This window comes from Dermacentor albipictus, chromosome 3 (assembly GCF_038994185.2).
Source record: "Dermacentor albipictus isolate Rhodes 1998 colony chromosome 3, USDA_Dalb.pri_finalv2, whole genome shotgun sequence".
Classification (NCBI taxonomy): Eukaryota; Metazoa; Arthropoda; class Arachnida; order Ixodida; family Ixodidae; genus Dermacentor; species Dermacentor albipictus.
Window position 1 is genome coordinate 44,467,136 of NC_091823.1, and position 17,880 is coordinate 44,485,015.

The following is a 17,880-nucleotide window of genomic DNA, read 5'->3' on the forward strand; positions in this document are numbered from 1 at the left end:
TTTTTGTTTCCATTATTTGCACCCAATTCGCTGTCTCTCTCGCCTTCTTTGTGATGACTCCTGCTTGTCTGTTAACTCTTTCAATTACCTTGTACTTGCTTGCCAACTTTCTTGACTTCCATTCTTGACTTTTTCCATTCTTGACTTTTTCCATTCTTGATTTTTTCCATTCCGTGTCCACGCTTCTCAGGTGCAGATACCTGTGCACTTTAGCCGCCCACTTATTTTTATCTATGTTCTTGAGTCTTTCTTCAAAACCAATTTTGTTCTGCGCTTCTCTGGCTTCAAAAGCTAACGCAGCAAAAGCAGCGCGCCCTCATACCGTCGTTCGCCATGTTCGCCACCGACGTTTTCTCCGTCGAACAACTGAGCACAAAGCGGAAGAGCGCTTGCAGGCTGCATACGAATGCTGAGCGCATTCAAAGAAGCGCGCAACCCGGACATGTTACACGAACGTGCTGAATTAAGGTGTCGCCGAGCGCAGCAGTGTTCCGACCCGCGCACGCAGGCGGCGCTTAATCGTTCGTTTAGGGCGTCGCCCCATCCGTCGTCATTACGTAATTCGGTGCCCGCATAAAACCCGTGCGAGGCGAGAGGGGGATGCGCCTCGATTACGCGTCGCCAAAACGTTTCCGGTTTCCGTGAGGGCCAGCCCTTAATTTTGCGCCAGTGCACGCATAAACCGCGGCGAAGCCGCGTTAGTACGCCGTCTACAAGCGCCTGTGGTCACAACTGTAGTGCAGGCAAAACAAGGACCTGTTGCGCGGAGCAACCTACCGCAACCCTCTGTGTTAGGGCAAGCGATGCGCTCCGCGCTCCTCTTGGTTAGATTCCAAAGAAGAAAAAAAAAAGGGTTTCGATCGCGAACTGCTAAAAATAATGTTATAGCTGCGGTTTTACGACACAAGGACCTCATTCTAAACGATGCCGTATTTGGCGTCCGTCGTCTATGTCGCCAAACGTTTTTAACAGTATCCGCCCCGTGCTCCGACCTGGGTGGTGCACGTATGTGATGCACGTGCGCGGGGATGTCGCAGGGTTGACGTAGGTCAATGACTACAGAGTAACTGAAAGGCCATCAAAAAGTAATCAACACAATGTCGCGAAGAATACTTTAGAATGTACCACGCTCTGACAAGGTGCAGAAGCTGTGGCAGTTGACATTAATGAGGACTCGAAACTTTTTTTAATGGTCACGCCTTTTTCCCCGAACGTGCAGTCAATAGCAAATGTTTAAGCACCGCGGGATCTGTGAAAAAAAAAAAGTTGCATTTCCCAGCATGCAGTCTGTGACCACAGCCAACAAACGACCATACAAATCTGTGTTGTTCGCGTGTACAAGCAAAATATGGAAATTCAAATACCGGGCCGTAGCGTTTTTCCTCACGGCGACCACTCTTGTCCGCGTTTTGTTCCTCGCAATTTTGCGCCATTCCGTGTTGCCTGCTTCTCAAGGCCGTCAACGCCGTTCGAAGTCGTGACTCGCGCGGTTCTAAACGACGACCGTCCGTAATCTTCCCGTCATCTCCGACTGTGCCACGTAAACGCGGACGCCCGCCGCTGGTCCCGTTTCCCCCGCTGAACCAGCACTCGCTTCGTCATCTTCGGGCAGTGTTCGCAGTAAAGCCACGCGAGGTGCCATCGCGGCACTTGTTGCCAACCGACCCGCCCCGCCGCGGCCACCACGCTGTGCCAGTCCACCGCGGACCCAACCGACGCGCTATCGAATGTGTTTAGCGTGCGCGTAGAATATGTATATGTGCCTGTCAGCGTTTTCTCCCACCGCCCCGGCTGAGCGGGCACATCACTGCACTTAATGGCCGCTCGCAGCCGAGGTCGACAATAAGCCCGCCTCTCGAAAGAGAGGAGGAGGGCGCCGGAAGATGCCGGCAGAGCGCTGGAGGAACGCCGAAGGAAATACGTAACTAACCAAGCTCGAACTAACGGCAGCTCCAGATGAAAAGAGAGGCAAGAAAGAAACTCGGGATACCGTTGGAATGGGCTCGGCCGTCGGCGGCACCGTTGCCTGCGGATGTGCTCTGCATGCAGTGCTTGCATACGATAAAGCTTCGGGGATTCGATCCCTCCTTGCCCTTTGCTTTAGTTTTTTTTTTCCCATTTCTTCTGGCAGTCCCGACAACTGCGGCGAAGGCAGTGGCGTAGCAACAGGGGGGGCCGGGGGGCCGTGGGCCCCGGGTGCAAGGGGCCAGTGAGGGGGGGGGGGGGTGTCATATACGTCTGAAGGCACCCCTCTTTCCGCCGGCTACACCCGGAGAGGGGGGTGTCAGAAGACCTATGGGCCCCGGGTGCCAGACGACCTAGCTACGCCACTGGGCGAAGGTCAGTGTTTTCTGGCGTAAGCTCGCCGCACGCCTGTGCAAGAAAGCAAGAAAGGCCCGGAGCTACCTACCTACAATTTGCGCCGAGACGTCATTGCGATCGCCCCGGGCGCGCCCGCCGGTTCGTGGGGTGGGTGGGGGAATGCGGGGAAAGAGAGAGAGAGGGGCAGAGCCAAGCCTGGGCGTCGAAGATGAGGAATCGTGGGCGAGGGGAGGGCGATTCTTCTGGCGACAGCAGTGCGCGTTCCCCTCGCCGGCTCGCAGTTACAGAGCGTTGGGCGGGTGTTGCCGCTCGCCCTCCCTGTGACGGGTGGAGACGCGCGGAGATCTCGCGGGCTGCCTCGGAAAGCTTCGCCCGAGGGGAGAAGAGGAGCGTGGGGGATGCGCGCGCGCTTTCTCGGAGTCTCGGCGCGCGAATCTGGGGCAAGTTCAGGGCCAGCGCCGAAGGTGAACGACCGCGCTTCCTGGGTGAACGCACTCTCTCTCGCGTGTCCCCTCGCCGCCGCAGGGACGCAGCCATCTGACCTACCGGCGCTGCGCTGTTCCGCACTGCGTTTCAGTGCGCCAGTGTAGCTGGCAAAATGTTCCCCCGACCTTGGGTGCGTGGTTGCACGGGCATGGACAAGCTCGCGTTTTGGAAGTGAGAAAATAATATGCCGCTGGATTTGTTACATTTAACGCTGCAGGTGACTGCCACGAAGCTCATTTGTCCGTGGCATTCATTTGGTGTGTGAGTGAGCGGGTGAATGAGCGTGTGGGAGGTGCATGCTGGCCCCGTTTGTTCCCTGAAGTCAAGTTTGAGTATTGCTGCCCTTGGTCGGCGTTTTACCTTATGTCAAACAAGCGCACGACCTTCACTGAAGTTTACATGTGGCAGCGCACAGACCCCACACGTTATACACAAGACAATATTTAGTTTAATACGATCTGCCTGGGCCTCCGTCGAAACGAGTTTGCGAGTGCGAGATGCTTTTCTGCGCTTACCAGCAGCGGTGACGAAGTGACTGTGGCATTCTCCCGCAGAACACGAGTATGCGAGTTCGACTTCGGACTGCGTTCCAGCTTTGCGGGCGCAATAAAGAAACCCAGGGGGGGCCCAAATTATTCCGCATGGCATTCGACTGACAGCGTCATAGCTCCCATAACACGTAGGGACGCTAAAATCCACCTGTCGATCACTTTTATCGCTTCTTGGTTTAAAACGACGAACCATTGTTTGGTACAAAGCAAGCTCCATTTCGTATTCTTCCTCAGTTCTGGTGTGCAGCAGCAAACTTTGTCAACAGGTATACATACATTCACATTGGCTTATAAAGGAGACGCCGGCTCCTGTGAGGGGGTTGCGTTCCTCGCTACATAGAGTGTAACGAAAACAAATGTTCGTAGAAGAACCTTCAGGAGGCAAGGCGCACCCCCCTCCGCACAGTCCGTGGGCACCTCAGCGCGCAGTCGCTCTCCGCACGGCGCGACTGCGTCGCAGACCCGCGGCGTCTGCGGCGTCTCTCCCCCTCCCCTCGCGTGACTTGGCGTCTAGAGAGAACGGGACCTTCCTAGCCGGCTCGTCTTTCTTGTTCGAGCGCAGTCGACGGGACGAGCACGAAATATGAGTGCTCTTCGAAGAATTCGGCGGTTCCTTTGCGTGTGCGCGCTTTGTGCCGCCGGGCTTGGAAGAATAACGGCTGCGCATTCCTTGCTCGTTGCCCTTCACGTGTGCGGTGCAAAACCTTTCTGGTGTAAATGTGCTGTTCTTAGGATGATCTCCGTGCTCGTCTTCTTATCATCGTTTGTAATATTAGGGCGAAGTAGTACAAGTAGCAACAGGACTACTGCTGGTAGTACTAACAGTAGCAGTGGTAATAGTAGTATAGTAACCACGTGTAACCTTGGATATTCTTGGATTCTTGGCTGTTCCTTGGGGATTCTTCCGTTACTTGCCATTCCTTTGAGGACGAGTGCTTGCACGGCCGCCCTTAGTCACACTGCCTGTCACTCTCTGTATACCCACACTGCCATACGCACTGTACTGCATACTCGGCACTTGTAAGCCCCGCTTCGCTTTCTGACTGTAAGTCACAGTTCGAAGCCCTGATGAGCGCTTGCTTGTGTTCAGCAGCGCTGTGAAGTCGGCCCCAGGAACAACGGTACTTAAACATGCACTTATTAAATTATGTATTCTAATGCCCCAAAGCAACGCGCGGGCTCTAAGAGACGTCAATAAGAGTGCGGTCGAGAATCGATCCCGCGATCCCGTACCCAGCCGCAGAAAGACAAACACTGACCCACAGTGGTGGGTAAAAGTGCCTAATGAAAGTCACTCACAACATAAAATATAAACCGTGTGCGTTGCGAGCCCGCCTCACGATGTATAAATATCCTCCAGACATGTTTCGCCGCATTGCATCTGCGTTATGAGGTAAAGGCAATTTCTTAGTTGTTGAGTGCGCATAGGTACAGAATTGCGAAAACACTTGAGTTGTTCGAAGACCTTCGTAGAGTATGACTGTAATGCCGCAGAAGTATTTCTTTGAATGCGAAAGCACTGTCCGGGTCTGTCACCGGTCTTCTTTCATTGATGTTGACTCATAACTTCCGGTGGGCGATGCCGGAAGCAGTGTAATCAAAAACATGGATGGGCCGATCCTAATACCAGTGCATGATGTGTCCCCACAAGAAGGGAGGGGAAAGAGAAAAGCCGAAGGCAGGGAGGTTAACCAAAATAACGTCCTGTTGGCTACCCTACACCGGGGTAATGCGAAAGGGGATACATGCTGCGTAACCATTATTTTTTTAGGCGAGGGCGCGCATACTTGACTGTGAACGAGATGACTGCAGATTACACAGGTGGCAGCGAGATTACAAAGCAGTCTTCATTATATATATATATATATATATATATATATATATATATATATATATATATATATATATATATATATATATATATATATATATATATGCATTGCAAGTCCCTAACTTCGTCGTTTTCGGCGCCAAGCTCGTGCTCTCGTTCCTCAATGTTGCGTATACAGCGCTGTACCAATATGTTACTCTGCCGGGCCTTGCTTCCCTCCTGCTAGCTAAGGCTGTACTTATCATTTTCCTCCTAATCACGTGCTCAGCTATTCACAGCTCGATTTCGAGCTTTTTGGTGATCTCCCAGGTTTGGGCCACCGTATCAGAGTATCGGAGGTTCGGAACCATACCTGCTTTGTACATCTTCTCGTCCGTGGACGCCGATAAATTACTGGCAATGCATTTCACTGCAAGTCACTCCCCATCCTGCTGATTTTCCGATTAACGTTCCTGCCCTTCTCTGTTTCTTTTCTCTCTGTCTACAGAAGTCATGCCGGCGTCATAACAGAGTTCTATACGAATTTATCTAAAACTTCAATCGCGTAGGGGGCCGTGGGAGAGCGAGCACTGTGACTTGTTTCCAGTCATTAGAGAGCTACTGGGGATATCTCCCGTTGCCCAGGGCCAAGCAAGAGCACGCTCGTGCACGGAGGGATGCCGGCCGTTGTGATAGCGTGAGCAACGCCGCAGGAATGCGGTGCCACTCTCAATGCCCCAGGAAAGACGGGGGGCGAGCCGCTTCGTTTTCTATATGTGCAGCATTCTCTCATTCACTCATGCCCAGGAAATTGGGACATTCTCGCTTCGGCAATGTTTAACTTCACCGCAATACACAAGAATAGCACAATGGACAGTATAATAATAATAATAAAAGGAAACGTATTTCAAAAGATCCGCCGAGTTTCAACAAGTATCAAACAGAAACGTCGAGAAGGCACTTCTTTTTAATACCGTGCGCCTCAACGGCGCTTAGCGTCTAGTGCTGCGTTACGGCAGTGTTTATAGCCCTGACCAAAACACCGCTATAACGCAGCACTAAGGGCCGACCAAGTGACGTAAATGTGTATGGTATTAGAAGAAAGTACCCTCTCGACGTTGCTAACAAAAACTTGTTAAAGCTCGGCTGATCTTCTGAAATATGGTTTTTGAAAATACTGCCCGTGCAGTTACGCTGGTGTAGTGCGGTGAAGTGGCACACACAACGACTGGACTAACAACTGTGCTTTATCTTTTCATAGTTCTTTTTTCAATAAAGCACAGATGTTAGTTGAGTCGTTGTGTGTGCCACGTCTCTCCTCTGTCCTTTGACGGGCTTAATTCTCAAGACTGTGTACCAACTGACCCAAATCGCTGTTCTTTTGCAAGAAACTAAGAGGCACACAAATGAGGAGCGCAGATAATATTTAAACCCCGCCCCCTGCCCTTACATATAGCCCCATTTCTTCGGGGTACCGCAACAAGCCGCGGGGCCTACTCCTTGCATTCCTGCGACTGCTTGTCGGAAGCACGAGTAGTACATAAACGTATGCCTCCATTTCCAAATAGAGTTGTCCTCATAAACGAAGTCACAAAACAATCAATTCCTCATTATCATGGGAGATGTGGCGGGGAGTACGTAAAATCCATGCCCACCAGAACCTCAGCGCCTGCCACTGAGGTTCCTTGACTCGAGCAGTGTCGGGAGCGCATCACGCATGCGCATCCTCTATAAGTGGACCCGAGTATACGGCCAAAGTTACGCCTCCAAAATCTTTACATCCGTAAGAGCTCAGGTATACTACGCAATTAACCAATGGCTATATACTGACATTGGGCGTCGAGGCGGGAAATGCAAGGCGGCGGTACCTCGCAAGCAAGCGCCCAAAACGTTTACGTGCGTGTTCCCACAATAAAACTGATCAGAGGATGCGAGTGTGCGTCAGAGGCTGTGACACAGCGTATATGGTTCCTCTGGCTCGCGTCCTTGAACTCGCCGCCGACAGCTCACTTCGTGACGCCTCTGCCCGGACGCGCGTAATTCCGCGTGAGTAAGAAATCTTGCGACACCCTACAAGAAACCTCGACGGGCATATCGAAAGCGAAAGGCCGGAAGTGGCGCATGGGACCGCAACTCATGCTATACTACGCTTGTTCGCCGCCCTATGGAGAAGACTGTGTGCGACGGAAAGGAAAGATCGAGTTCTTTTAAGCGGCGAGGGTTCGTCGCAATTACGACTGCTTTCTCCTACATACCTGCATCACTGCGACGGTGTTTAACGCTTCCAGATGTGTGTGTGTGTGGGTACGCGTGTTCAAGTCGAACCTGAACCATGGTATAGCCCCGGCCCGGCGACAACGCGCACACGCGCGACAATGTCGTGAGCTATCCGCGTGTTCGAAAGTAAACGAGCTTTCCTGCATAACGTCAAGTCCCTCTCCACCTCCCTTCTTTTTCTACCTTTATTTTTTTTTTGCCCTCCTCGAAGTCTGAAGCACTTGTGCTTGGAGTACGCAGAAGACATACCGGACGTCCTGTAGTCGTAAACTGGACCGTCCGCTTCTGCCTGCGCAAGTAAGCTCGGCGAGAAGGGAAAAAGAAAAACACGTATGCAAGGAAACAAAAGACAGTTCTCGGCACTTTACTCCCAGACGTACAAGCCAGGCGACGGTCGGTCAGCGGCCGCTCGCTATGCACTCGCTGTGCACTCTCGAGAGAACGGTCACTTTTTTTTTTTTTACGACCTGCTGCAGCGGCCATTTTCAGCTGGTTCACACGTCCATAAACCCGGAGTCCCCGTCCTCGCGGCTCGAGTCGCCTGAGCATCGGAAACCTACAGCCGACGCGTCCTTCGAGACCGCGCGAAATGCGTCTTCCTTTTTTTCCCTCTTATAAGCCGGCAATTCACTGCGCCGAGCACGTTTTCGGATCTCGGGATGAGTGTATAGTCTAAGCCTTGAAAGACTGGGGGTGGGCAGAAGCGGAAAGTGACCCTTCGATCGCGTATACCATAAACTGTACATAGGCGCGGCCGAACGGTCCGACGGCTGCCCCGCTCAGACAGTCCGTGGGGCTGTGTCACCTCTCTATTCTGTCCCATTTTTGAGGCGACGATCGTGGGGAGCGGGAGAGGTGGGGAGGGGGCGAGTTGGTGCCCCCGGGCATCACTTCTACCGCCACCCTCCTCTTCCGAGACCCCCCCGGGCTTTTCTTTGTGCGATCGCCAAGGAGGCGGCCGCCCAATCAAAGACGGCGGGCTTCCCGAGACGAGACGGGAGTGGCATCGGCCTCCTCTTCACAAACGCACACACGCACTGTGGTGTCGGAATTTACGACGTGCACCTAATCTGAACGTCCGACGGGCCAAGGAGAGACGTTCCCCTCCTGCCGGCTGCCGTGCACCGTCCAACCTAGGGGCAGGGGACTGCCGACCGGACAGCTGCGCGCTAAGAGCGCGCGCTGATCGCATATTTACGACGCGATTCGCGGGCGCGCAAATCACGCCGCCGGGGACCCGGTGTTTGCGGTGCAGCGTTATGTATTTCCGACGATCGCCCGTGGTCGAGCGTGCTGCAGGCCGCGCGTGTGAGCCTGCTGCAAACTGCGAGATCGCCGCCGCCTGCTTCGCTGTGGCGCCCCGTTTCATAACTGCAGTTCCAAAGACTCGACGAAGGAAACAGATTCGTGCTGAAACGCGATGTCACTGCTGGCGGGTCGTGTGCTGCTTTGTATATACACGGCAGTTTTGAATGTTTGCAAATCAGGCGGCAAGCTTGCCGCGCCTTGCCGAGATTCGCACATCGGCCGCTGACTTGCCGTATACACATATGCTGACGACCCGCCACGGTTGCTTAGTGGATATATGGTGTTGGGCTGCTAAGCACGAGGTCGCGGGATCAAATCGCGACCACGGCGGTCGCATTTCGATGGGGGCGAAATGCGAAAACACCCGCGTACTTAGATTTAGGTGAACGTTATAAAGAACCCCAGGTGGTCCAAGCTTCCGGAGTCTTCCATTACGGCGTGAGCCTCATAATCATATCGTGGTTTTCGCACGTAAAACCCCATAATTTATGATATGCTGACGTGTCGTTCCAAGATGGTCACGTGCAGCTGGCAACCCTAAGAAATTGGCAGCGAACGCCTATGGTTCCAGTCACACGTAGATTGCGTTACAATATTTACACTATTTAGTGCTAAATCTCCTCTCTCTCCATCTATATGTCAATATTATCAGGTGAAAAGGACAGTAAACCGACTCCGCTATACGATAATTTGGACTCGCTAATGAGTAATCTGCAAAGGTCGCCAGAACAAGCAGTTTTGACATTTAAAACAAAGGAGCTTTGAAAGCTGCGTAAATTTACTTGGCTGTTCTGTCAGCGAAACGCACTGGCATAAGTACAGAGGCGCGAAAAAATGGAGACGAAAAAACACATATAAATATGACGAACGCCAAATGACTTATAGTATTATATATACTACTATACTATGCTATTGTTCTACCGCACCGTCGGAGACGTCGTCTAACAACCACGGCAAGAACTCAGAGTCATTCAGTCGTTCCTAGACCGTCCTGTCAAACCATCGACAAACCTGCACTTACCGGCCGTGACCGTTTAATTGCGACGGTATATGAACTCATTCCGCATTTACTCTCATTTCGCCGATGTTCTTCTTTATTATTATTATTATACCTGGCCGAAAAAATCCCGCGCATGCGAAAACACGTTGAAATTCATGACTTCATGCTAACGCACCGGCGCTGCATTTCAAGTCGAAAACAAATAAAATAAAAAACAAGGAACCTTTGCCCCATCGTTTCCTCCGTTAATAAATAAAAGTTGTTTTTTTGTTTGGCAAGTAAATTGAAATCAAATCTGAAATAAAAATATTTCTGGCTGTCCCGTGATCGAGAGTAGATGTAAGCATGAAATGACAACCAGCAAAGCAGATTGGTTGGAGATTTGTATCGGCCTTTTGAGCGTCGCTATTGGAAATAACAAATAAAACTTAGCGTACTAGAAGTTACAGCTTGAGTGATATCGTGTACAAACATTAGGGAGAACTCGGAAACAATATTTTTTTGTAAATTATTTGGACAGTAACTAGCGTATGGTATGCGGTCCTGTACAGAGGGTTACATACATGCCACGATGGTCCATTAACATTCCGTTACGATACTTTCATTACGAACACGTAACACCAGAGGCAACCTTAATCTATACCTAGCTGCCGAAACATATTCGACGAAAATGACTTCAGTTAACTGACGCTAAAATCTGGAACTACATTCCACTCGAAATAAAGCTAGCTCGTATTTTTTTTTTAAGTGAGGTTCTGTAGTAATTTAGTCCTTTCTGTGGTATCCTTAAGATGTGTCAAAGATGTTCTCAACATAAACTGTTTGTAATATCGAATGTAAACGCCCTTTGTAGCTTCTTTTGGATGTTGGACAATGTACTGATTTTGTGTTGTACAAATTTTCTACAGCTGTAATGTTTATAACCGTTGTAGACAAGCAATCTATTCATTACGATTCTGTTCATTCACATGGTCTGTATAATAATGCGTATCATGATGGACCAACAGCGATCATAGGCTAACGGTTAACGTATTTCTGTAGCTACTTACCCTGTTTTAATAAAGTCTGATTGATTGATTGATTGATTGATTGATTGATTGATTGATTGATTGATTGAGTGAGTGAGTGGCTGATTGATTGATTGATTGATTGATTGATTGATTGATTGATTGATTGATTGATTGATTGATTGATTGATTGATTGATCTGTGGTTACCCCCCCCCCCTCTTTCGCGCAGAGCAAAGCTTCGCGGCGGCCGACTCGAACAGCAGCAGCCCAGCAAAGTCGTTCGTCGCTTGCAAGGTCTGCGGAGACAAGGCGTCCGGCTACCACTACGGCGTCACCTCCTGCGAAGGGTGCAAGGTGAGCACCGCGCGCTTTGTCCTCCGCCGCGCTTGGAAGTCGCTGCCGCTCCACACGTGCTAAAATCGAACTGTGACTTGGGCCGAAAGGTCGATACGGACGCAGTATTTTCGGCGCCAGTGCGAGTGTCCGCGCCCTGCAGGCAGGATCAGTATGGGCAAGCCTCGTTAGGACGGGCGCAGTGCAAGAACAGCCCCGGGAACTACTGCGTCGAATGCGCAGAAGAAGAGCGACTTGTCTTACCATTCGCCCGCCACAAAGTTTATACAGGTTGTCCCACGTAACTTTAGCCAGAGTTTAAAGACATGCGAATGCCACGTAGCTGGACAGAACCAAGGTAATGTTCTTTGCCGTCACTTGGAGGTACTCAAACTATTCTTTTTTCATTCAGCCTGATTAGATAATTAGCCCTAATTAATTCATCAACTTCTCAAACAATACAATTAGATTGGAAATGTAAATGAGACAATTGTAGAGCGACATGAAAAACTCCCCAATACAGATTTTCACTACTCGATACGTGTTACATAAAAGTGCCTTTCCGAGCCTCAATGAAGCCCGTGAATACACGCAAAATGCCTCGAGCGGCCAGTTGCGCGGCAATTTTGCGTGCATTTGCGGGCTGCTTTCATGCTCGGAAAAATACTTTTATGTTGCACGTACTGAGGAACACAAAGTAGTATTGGGAGTTCTTTTATGTCGCTGTACAATTTTCTCATTGACACGTTTCATCTATATATAATTATAATGTTTGAGAAGTTGATTATTTATTTAAGACGAATTATCTAATTAGGCGGAATGAAAATATAGTTTGAGTATCTCCAAGTGACGGTAAACAACGTTACCTTTGTTCTGTCAAGCTACGTAGCATTTCCATATTTTTAAAGTTTAGATAAAGTTAAGTGAAACACCTTGTATATAGCTTCTTCGTCGGCTTGTTGTACGCAGTTCTGTCCACTTCGTTAGTCCTGACTGCTATTATTGTGAAAAATGGCTGTTATGCTTTCAAAGAGCCTTTAAATGCAAAAATAATGTTTTTGTTATAACCGTAGTTTTTACAGGAACTTGTCCATTGAAAATCTATTCGCTCAGCTAGATAAGGTTCGGGACGGTCTCCAAACTACTCATTTGCTTTAGCCACCTAATTTCAACAATTATTGAAAACCTAAGTAATGTAGCTCCGTTAATTACGCACAAAAATTGCTCAAATTACTCCGTATCTAGCGGTTACCAATCCGAACACACGAATAGTAAAAATAATGTCACGAAGACTTATATCCGTCTGATTTTTAAAATTTGATACTGTCAAAAAACAGCCCCACTATTGATGGTACAATACGCTTCCGATAAAGCACGTGCGAAAGCTGGGACAGATTTCCTTGACGCGAATGAAGTTCGTGAAACGCATGTACCCAACCGCGCACTTCTGCCTTTACGATCGAGCGTCCTATACATTATACAAGAACAACCTCAGTGCGATATATATGCTACACCACACAAGGTATGGTATGGTATGGTAAAACTTTAATGAAGTCCTGCAGATCGTGAGTCTTCACGAAGCGGGCCGCTCCTACGAGGGAACCGGAAGGCCGAGCCTCTCGGCCGCATCACACAAGGCGTGATGCGTGATGTAATTAGCTTTCTGAGCGTTGGTGACGTCAGGCGAGGTTTCCTGGTGTCATGGGGGTTGGAATTGAAAATACCGAAATTTTAGGATGAGCAGCTTACGGCTGTGTTCATCCTAAAACTGCCCGAGGTTTAAACCGAAAGAAAGAGAAAAACAGGAACATTGTGACAATGCTGACACAGGTGTACGGACACATTAAATATGAGGTCCGACACGGTGACAGTGGTGGGAGCGGCTCCAAGACTGCACGACTGCATTAAAACACGAAATATTAGTTTGCTAAATATGCCTGTAATCGAAACACTGTTTAGCTCTCCAACTTTTTTAGTATTCGGGAGCCGCCGTGCAGACTTGGGGCCCCTTCAACCACAGGCACAACGTTGAAGCTTGCCTTTAACCACAATTTTATCTTTTTTTTTTTCGTCGACCTTTCTTCGGCGTCTAACCGCCGTTACAAAGTTATCGTTTGGCGCGAGACGCGCCTGCACGTACTCGAAATTATCTGCATGTTGTCGCAGATATTGTAGCGAACTAGTGTTATCCAATCAGATTGCGCGCGTGAATTACGAACACAGACTTACACTCTCGATCGCGAGCGAGCGCCAGCGATTGCGCTAGAATGAATGTACGATGGTTCATGCCTGATTAACCGACGCCTTAATACCATATACACTCTAAAAACAGTTGCACCTTTTGGGTTGTATATTTGCCACAGAACGATAATCGTTATCTGTCTTGGCCGCATTTCTTTTCTTTAACGCTGCGATCACGGTATACTTCGAAGTTAGGAATGGCATGCGCGTTATCAGCATGACAGAGCATTCTCGAAAGGAAAGTAACGAGCGCAGCGTATTCAAGAAAGGAAACGCAAGTAAGACAGATGACGATTATCGTCCTGTGGCGAATTTACACCCCAAAGGGTGCAACTGTTTTTAGAGTGTATACGTCAGATTCCGGCGACGGACGACGCTGCACGTAGCTATATCGCTGTGCTTTGAGCGTTGCCTGTTTTTTTTCAAGGCACAGTTTCGCCTAATACAAAGGTAGATTCGCGACTCACGCTTTTGGAACTGTCTTGGTCTTCACCATCGCTACAACGTGACAGTACAGGCGTGCTATACATTTCCGTTGAGCGGGTATACTGCGAAAAGGACTAGGACTTTTGTTAACGTGTGCGTTTACTCCCTTAACGCAATAATGCGTTATTCACAACTGACTTTCTTCCTCTAAGAGGCTCTAAATGAGGTCAACTTATACTTGAACAGAGAATTATTATTATTATTATTATTATTATTATTATTATTATTATTATTATTATTATTATTATTATTATTATTATTATTATTATTATTATTATTATTATTATTATTTGTTTTGAAAACATATATGCACTTGACAGGAAAGGGATGCGAGGAACAGGCTGGCAACTGCCACCGGAAGGGGCACAACGCCTGCCTACCCTTAAGAATAGAGGGAGAAGGAAATATTCGATCTCAAGAATAAAGAACGTTTCAACGCTTATTAATCAGCTTTCACCGCATGTCAGGGAAGCAAAATTCAAAATATACTCTTATAGCATATTTATAAGCCTAACCACTTCAAAACGCTTCATTTGAGTCCCTTCTTTGCACGCTGATAACGATTTAAATTCATTCGCATCGAGGGGCCCCAAACATATGCCCAACCGTCCAACGGAGAGTTATTCTTCCGAATGTTTCATTTCGGTAAGGCGTGTTAGCCGCCTGCCTTTAGTAAGGAAGGTAACGATGGTTACAGCTCCTCGCGGGGCCGGGCTGATGGTGGCGGTGTCGTCGTGACGGAATGCAGGGCGGTGATGTTGACGTCACAGGCGCTCTTTTTCCCGCGTCAGTTTCGCTTTCGAATAGGGAATACTTGTTCGCGTAGCTCTTACGGCAGCTTTTTTAATGGAACGTCTTCGCCCAGCTACATAGATTCGTCAAGATCTCCAAACTACTCATTTGATTTATGTACCTAAAAATAAAGATTTGAGAAAGCTAATAAATGAAACTCCGTTAATTCGTGATGCTCCCAACCTGCATACTCGAATACCAATCACGTTACCGTGATTGGTATTGGCGTAGTTTTAAAAAATTGGTTCAGTGAAACAAGAAAGCTGCAGGTATTCATAATGGCATAAATTCAGTGTCATTCGTTGTTGTCTCGTGGCTTTAAGTATGGCTTTAAATAAACTTTATGACGCATAATTTGTCTCCGCGAGTATAAGCAAGAAAAATACTCCCACACATGCAGGCACACGCGTATACGTGTGCGCACACATACACATAAACACATGTTCACACACATGCTCGCACACAAACACATTCGCAGACGTACATACGTACGCAAGCGCACACAGAGCTAGCGCATGCAGAAGCTCCACGTTCTTCTGAACCGCGCATTTATACCCAACCACTCTTCTGCCACCAAAGTTGCTCATACACTGTCTTTCTTCCTTTACAAAGTTATTCCTCGGAATTTTGGGAACGGCAGCCCACAAACAAACGTAATAAAAAAAAAACCGACAGCCCATATCTTTTATGCTATCTCTTCTCAGACTGAAATATTAAAAGTGCGAAAAAATGGCAAGAGATCGACTCATGCGAGAGGCCGCGATATATATATATATATATATATATATATATATATATATATATATATATATATATATATATATATATATATATATATATATATATATATATATATATATATATATATATATATTAGGAAGCCAACAAACACTGACACCAAGGACAACATAGGGGAAATTACTAATGCTTAATAATTGGAATAAAAAAACGATAAATTATTGGAAATGAAAAGATGAAAAAACAACTTGTCGCAGAAGGGGAACGATCCCACAACCTTCGCATTCCATCGTTCCCATGCACCTGCGGGAAGTTGTTTTTTCATCCACTTTCATTTCCAGTAATTTACCGTTTCTTTATTCCATTTATTAAGCATAAGTAATTTCCCCTATGTTGTCCTTGGTGTCAGCGTTTGTTGGCTTCTTATGATATGACTAACAAAAATCGGACTTTTTTCTTGTTTATATATATATATATATATATATATATATATATATATATATATATATATATATTTTACTTGATTGGTTAAGCTGGTGCATTGCCGTGATGTTTCACAGAATGCCGATGGGGCAATGTCCAATATTCCTGGACATGTTTCAAGCGCAAGCAAGCAAAAATAAAGTGCTCGTCCTTCACAGTTGGAGAATGGTGCTGTCGTTGTAAATGAGTTCAGAGCCGAAGAAATCACGCAAGTGCGCTGATTGTTTGGAGTTTCTTTTTTTTCTGCTTTTTTTTTCCTTTTTTTTTCCTTTAAGCAGGTTGGGATTGGAGACTAAAGTAAAGGGAAATCCTCGCGCTTTCCTACTTTCATATTCAAATTCCTTATTCAGCATTTCTTACAGGACCATAAGGAAAATGGTAGGACAGGAGCAAAAAGGCGCTGTGTTAGCAGTGTGATGAGCCTCCTATCCCATTTTATTGGTACCAATAACGGCAGAGTACACGCATGCAATGCTTTGTACATGCAAATTGTAGTCATACATCTTCGATACAAGCTTAAATGTATCCATAATCCTTACAAAAATTTACAAATGCTCAACGCAATAAACCAAGTTAAAGGCTAGCAGAAACATAAATAAGCAACAAGACAAGCAGCCAGGTAGAAATTCACGCATTGCCGAATTGGCTACAATAATGCACTACAAGATTTAATTATAAAAATATACAACATAAAATAATTAAATACACTCGAGAGCCGGCAGAGATACAAGAACAGTGCACAAACGGAAATACTAAACATGCCTACAGGTTGTATTTAAGTTTAATTACAAGGCTGCATGGTTGGTTACTCAAAAGCAACAATGTACTAGGACGCGCATGGCATACATGACCAGCAATGTATAATATGCGAGGGTTTAAACAGGTTGTAGAAGTATGGCAGGATAAGCGGAAAGAAACTACACGGCAATATTTTGTATTAGAAACTTCTTTGATTCTATTTTTGGACATGTTAAAGATGCTATAATGTTGTTTTTATTTTACAATAAGCTTAAACGAGTGGGAATGAAGTATACAAGTCTCTTTAACCCTTATGTAATAATTTATAACATCGTTCCAGAATTCTCAGATTATATAGCTTGAAAAATCAAGCGTTGTTGGGTAGCAATATTTGTTGGTATTTGCAATAGGATTAAAATACTGTAGTTGACTTATTGACAAAAATATTAAACTCTCTAAACAATTTAATGGTACTGGTGTTGTGTGATGCATTTGCAATATGTCGAGCTGTTTTGTTTTTTTCCTGCAATAAGAATATATCGTTTCTAGTTTCTTTGTATGTGTCACCCTACACAAGATTGCAGTAGCTTATGTAAGAGAACATTGCATTATAAGTAAAAGCTTTATTTTTGATGGAAGAATCTGTAGGAATTTTAGTAGTATGCCGCACGTCCTAGCTATACTATTTCGAGCGCTTTGTCAACGTGGTTGTCCCAATTTAGATTATAATTCAAGATTACTCCTAATTGCCTAATCTCGCTCGCAACCTTTTCTTTTTTACGGCGACAGTGTTAAGGGCCCCCTGTCGCAAAAAATCCTGTGTCGCGACGCGGCGTCCGGCGCCGGCGTCCCTATGGGCGAAAATGCGGCATGCGCCTCTCTCACGCACACGCACGCGCACGCACACACACACGCGCACGCACACACACACACACACACACACACACACACACACACACACACACACACACGCACGCACACACACACACGCACACATGCACACGCTCGCACGCGCACACACACGCGCGCACGCACACACACACACACACACACACACACACACACACACGCACACACACACACACACGCACGCACACACACACACACACACAAATTGGAGGACGCTTAAGCTTCTCCTTTATGAGTGGGACGCGATAGCATTCAAAGATCCCTGACTGTTTTTCATGCTTCCTGGCAACTGCAGCTTACGTAACAGTAACGTTTACCGGCAAACGCTGGAGGCGAATGCTAAGCACGAAGGCACGCTTTCTAGTAGAAACGCAGCATCTAGCGTGAGTCGATCTCC

At 47.3% G+C, this 17,880-nt stretch overlaps 1 protein-coding gene across 1 annotated transcript in view; it reads left to right on the top strand.

Moving 5' to 3' along the window:
* Positions 1 to 17,880, top strand: part of Eip78C (Ecdysone-induced protein 78C) — a 117,225-nt gene that overhangs the window by 63,106 nt on the left and 36,239 nt on the right. Inside the window, exon 2 of the mRNA XM_065427031.2 lies at positions 10,993 to 11,117. Coding sequence (XP_065283103.1) covers positions 10,993 to 11,117 — 125 coding nt within the window. The remainder of the gene's footprint in view (positions 1 to 10,992; positions 11,118 to 17,880) is intronic.